Below are 4,888 nucleotides of genomic sequence, written 5' to 3'. Positions count from 1 at the left end.
ACGTGTCCAGTTGGCCACGCACATTGTAACAAGTGGCCATGTGGACACGTGTCATAATTACACGTGTCCATATGGCCGCGTGGATATCTTACACGCGGCCATGTGGCAACGTGTAATAAATACACGTTGCCATATGTTATCCTGCAACACTCTGCCACACTGACATCAGCACACGTGGCTAACGACCACGTGGCTACAGTAACATCTACTGTAGCCACGTGGCGGTTTGCTGGTTTTTTTGTAGTGTAATGTCACGTGGAAATTGAAAAATTTTCATTTACGCTTTTTGTAAAAGCGAGGCGTTATATTATGCTAGTGCTCCAAACACTGTCTATGCTTTGTGTTCATGCTATCACACTCTTGCAATTCATCTGATCTCATGCTTTTCATAAACTTTCATCAATACATGCTTAGCTTCTCATAAATCACATAAAATATTATTCAATCCACATGTTCTCAAATCATAGCTTAAAACTCATATATCTTATCAAATCATCACTTTAACATATTGAAAGTATTTAAAACAATTTACATGCATATATTATACTAAAATACTATAAATTGTTCAAAAACCAATTAATTTATTTTTAAATATTGATTTTTGGCATTATAAAAAAATATATTAAAACCTTCACTAAAAATTGAATAGATAAAATGATGCATATATAATAAAAAAAAATAGAAAACTCTATAAAAAATATCAAAAGAATTAATTTCTCTCCTATATATAAATGTGGGTGTTAATTTTAATTTTAATTTTAGATGTAATAGGTTATCAACAAGGACCCTTAAAATTATTGCTGATAATGGCTATCAGCAATGACCATCAAAGTCGTTGCTAATGATTCAATATCAACGACAATAAGCCCTTACTGAAGTGCTTTTATTTTATATTTCTATTTATCAGCAACGATCCTCTGGATAGTTGTTGATGATTGGGCATCACAGACGACTACAGGTCGTAGCTAATATGCTTATATTTTTATTAATTTTAATAATTTGCAGAGCAATAGAACGGACCAAGTAGTCGTTCCTGATAATCAATTATTAGCAACGACATACGAAAGTTCTTGCTAATAAGTGACTACTCAGCAACGAAATTTATATCGTCTCTGGCCTAAACATAATCTCAAAATAATGGGTTAAACTGATGAATGTATTAACAGTACAGTAAATCCTACCAAGAAACGAACGAAATTTTTATTCCACAACAGAAGTTGATGACGAAAACATGCAACATATAGAAAGGAAGAGAAACTGCATCCTTCCAAAAGTGAGAATGATCATACACGTGTTCTAGACTCTAGAACACTTATTCATCAAAAGACGAAACTGCAGAACACTTGGAATCTAAGCAGTGACGAAGGGGTAAATCTCATATCTTATGTTGCAACTCCCACCAACAACTCTTCCTCCTTCTTTCCCATCACAGCAACGAGGAAGTTCACCAATTATACCGTCAAGACACTTGAAACAGTTACGCGTAGAAAGGTCCCTTGTGCATTGGGCCAAACCATAGAGCTTCCTTGATTCTTCGAGCTCTACCTCTCCAACTGCATACAGTTTTGGAGTCGCAGATGCTTCTTTGGCTAGTAGGCTCAACAACTCCCTTGTCTTTTGGTTAAAGCTTGTGGGCTCGCTAAAATCTCTCCAGTTCCACAGATAGAACTTATTCTGATTATCAATTTTGCCAAAGAAATCAGTGTTGACGTACTTCAACAGACAATTATCGTACCATATAATTGCACCTTTATTATACGGGCAGCGTTTGTGAATTTCGCGGGTGGCCTCATTAACACAAGTCCTGCAGTCTGTGGCTTTAACGTCACCACGGCAAAGAGCAAGCCCATAAGTTTTGTAGCGATCCCGACCCACTGAACCAAGAGCAAAGCCCTGAGGAGGGGTTCGGTAGTAAAGATTGCCCAAGAGCTTTCCGAGGTTTGAATCATAAGGGTCATTGGTGGTGAAGTTCGCAGAGCTTGAACAGAAATGGAAGAGAGGGCTGGCTCCATAAATGGTTTGGAGAAGGAGAGCAAATGTTAGCAGATAGACAGAGACGGAAGACATTTTTGGTAGGAAATGAGGATGTTCTTCGGATGAAGCTATGGAGAAGTACTACGCACTCAGCACTTATTTATAGTAGACCGATAAGCTTCACGCTTCAGCACTAAAATACATGGGAATATTGAAAGGACAATATTATTGTTGGCTGAAAGCTCTACAATCCAACTACCTCAGCCTGGTTTTGTTAATAGGATTTGGGCAAGTAAAATACTAGGGATCGACCGGAATATTGTAAAGATAAATATTGTTTGGCAGAAAGCTCTACCATACAACTACCTCAGCTAGCCTGGTTTTGTTGATAGGGTTTCGCGTGTAATTTTCTCCCCAAGCATAGATGTAGAAATTGATGAACATACTTATAGAGGAAATATATCAGCCAGCTGTGCCTTGGAGTTAGGCGCAAATGAGTTAATAAATTGTTATTTCTATAAGACCGATCTGAGCGTTTGGAATCATTCAACTCAAATATTTCATCAAATGGTTTTAGATAATGTATACCAACGACTCCCAATGTTGACTAACAATGTTGAGGTGGCATTTTCAATAACCATTGAATCTTTTTTTGTTTTTTTATTTAACATAGACTAATCCAAATATTAGTTGAGAGTGACATGTCAGTATTAGTGTTGAATAATTGCAGGACAAAAATATAGCATCTAGCATTGATACTGTATTTTTTGTTGACAAAAAGAAAGATATGAATTACCTGATGGTAATCATCATAGTGATATCAAACAAGAAAGTTGTTTTCTGATTAAATAAACTAAAAAAATTAACCTTCTAATCTGCTGTACATAATTTATGCTCTTTTTCTAATAGTAATTTATGCTCCTTTTTTTCATTATTTCATTATTACTTACTCCAAAAACAGAAAGAGGTAAGAAAGAAAAAATAGTTAACTGTTAGGCTCTTCGGTGCATAATAGTAAAAGTTGTTTGGATTTGTTTGATAAGATAAATAGTTTTGAGAGGACAAAGGAGGAATGCCATTATTTGATGTAATATAAAGTAAAAATGAGTTTTCATTTTTTTGGTGAGAGAAAAGTGAACAAAGTTGTTTGTTAATAGGTAGAAATAAGGTTGACAATTTTTAAGAAAAATAAGAAGAAATGGTTACCAAACTGTCCCTATCATAGCTATCCCATTACTGCTATGACCTTGAAGTTTCTGACTAGAACACTACAAAGAATTTGATTATTAGCTTCGACAAAAAGTCGACCCTAAAATTTCAAATGCTGTCGCTATTGCTCTTTAGAGGCAACGCGTCGACGCTAATGATGTTCCTTGGCACTACCAAAAAAAAAAAAAATCCCCATTATTGGCGTTTTTAATGCTGGCATTTACAAAAAACGTCGGCATAAATAAAATTTATCGGCGTATCTGTTGTTCTCTCTCTCTCTCTCTCTCTCTATCTCTCTCTCTCTCTCTCTCTCACAACTCTCCTCTGGGAAACTGCCACTTGACCGTCGTAGATCGACGCCACCAACTCGCTCAGCCCACCAACTCGCGTCCCTCTAATCGTTCGGTGTGTTTTTATATTTTCAGTCTTCTTGGTGCATGGATTCATGTTTTTATCATTGAGTGAATGTGGTGGATTTCAATTTAGGGTTTGAATTTGTTGAGTGAATGTGGTGGATTTCGGTTAGTAAAAATAATTATTGGAGGCTCATTTGTTAAAAACCCTAAATTTTTGTTTGGATTCGGTTCATTTGTTTTGGCTATTTTTTGGTTGTACATAAACATGTGATGAACAAAAACTATCGGAAAAAGCGAGGTTGCCGTAGAATGGCTTGTAGTCCCTATTGCATGGAATTTGGATATGATTTGATGCGAATCTCAACCGACATGCTTTGAGACTCAACAAACAATATTGGAATAATTGCCCTAAGAAAGCTAAAATTCAGATTTTTGATAGGAAACCTCGACCCAACGTTTATAAATGAAATGTGAACTGAAAGTATAAAGTATCAAACCCCAACCCAAAGATTATAATTGAATTACGAACTGAAGGTATAAAATTTGAATGCCACAAGGAAGAATCCTTGATAAGTTCACAAGTTCTCTGAAGAACCAGTAGAGAAAACACAAAAACCTCATGTTTTCTTTTATTTTCATTCAATGATGCTTCATTACAATGACTGTATGCTATTTATAACCTTTTAGCTCTACACGTCCACTATAAAGAAAAGGAAACTAACGTATTTCGAAAATAAGAAAATAGATAAAAATTAATAAAAATATAGGAGCCTACAATTTACCACTAATAATAGGCAACTCAATCAGCTAATTAAATGGTATAGAATTGGCAAGTCAATCAGCCAATTACATGGCATGAAATAGGTAAGTCAATCAGCCAATTAATTGGTCTGAAACTAGAAAGTAATCAGCTACATTCTTCTTCCAATTCCATGTCCAATCAAGCCATAATCAGCAATTAATCCACGCCATTTCTAAGAAAATTACAGCCATTATTCCACGCCTAATCAAGCAAGATCAGCCCCATCAATAGCTTGGATTAAATTTATTACGCCTTCATCTTCCTTAGGCTAATCTTGGAATGCCCCATTTTAGAATCACCATAAATCTCTTGAATCAACTAATTAAGTGATTCTTTGATCTTCTTGGATCTTGCTCTAGTAATAGACCCAACTAGAACATGCAATGGATCCGTTAATGGTGCATAATGATTCTCATCATTCTCCCTCTCTTCAAAACGATTCGACCTCGAATCGTCACCTTTTTCTCCTCGGAGTACTTGTGGCACTCAAAAATCAACTCAACTTTTTTTTTCTTTTCTTTTCTAACGTCTCCTTGTTTTCCTTTTT

The 4,888-nt window shown here is 35.7% G+C and overlaps 1 protein-coding gene across 1 annotated transcript; it reads right to left on the bottom strand.

The window, feature by feature from the left end:
* Positions 1-1,183: 1,183 nt before the first annotated feature.
* Positions 1,184-2,086, bottom strand: LOC133869819 (cysteine-rich repeat secretory protein 38-like). Its single transcript, XM_062306897.1, has one exon. The coding sequence runs from the start codon at positions 2,065-2,067 to the stop codon at positions 1,351-1,353; it is 717 nt and encodes a 238-aa protein (XP_062162881.1). The 5' UTR covers positions 2,068-2,086; the 3' UTR covers positions 1,184-1,350.
* Between the last annotated feature and the right edge of the window lie 2,802 nt (positions 2,087-4,888).

The sequence above is a fragment of the Alnus glutinosa genome, chromosome 5, assembly GCF_958979055.1.
Source record: "Alnus glutinosa chromosome 5, dhAlnGlut1.1, whole genome shotgun sequence".
In the NCBI taxonomy this organism is placed as follows: Eukaryota; Viridiplantae; Streptophyta; class Magnoliopsida; order Fagales; family Betulaceae; genus Alnus; species Alnus glutinosa.
This window is presented reverse-complemented; position numbering and strand designations above follow the sequence as displayed.

Excerpts from the sequence above, each read along its gene's own strand:
- LOC133869819 (XM_062306897.1), bottom strand. The coding sequence starts at position 2,067 with ATGTCTTCCGTCTCTGTCTATCTGCTAACATTTGCTCTCCTTCTCCAA.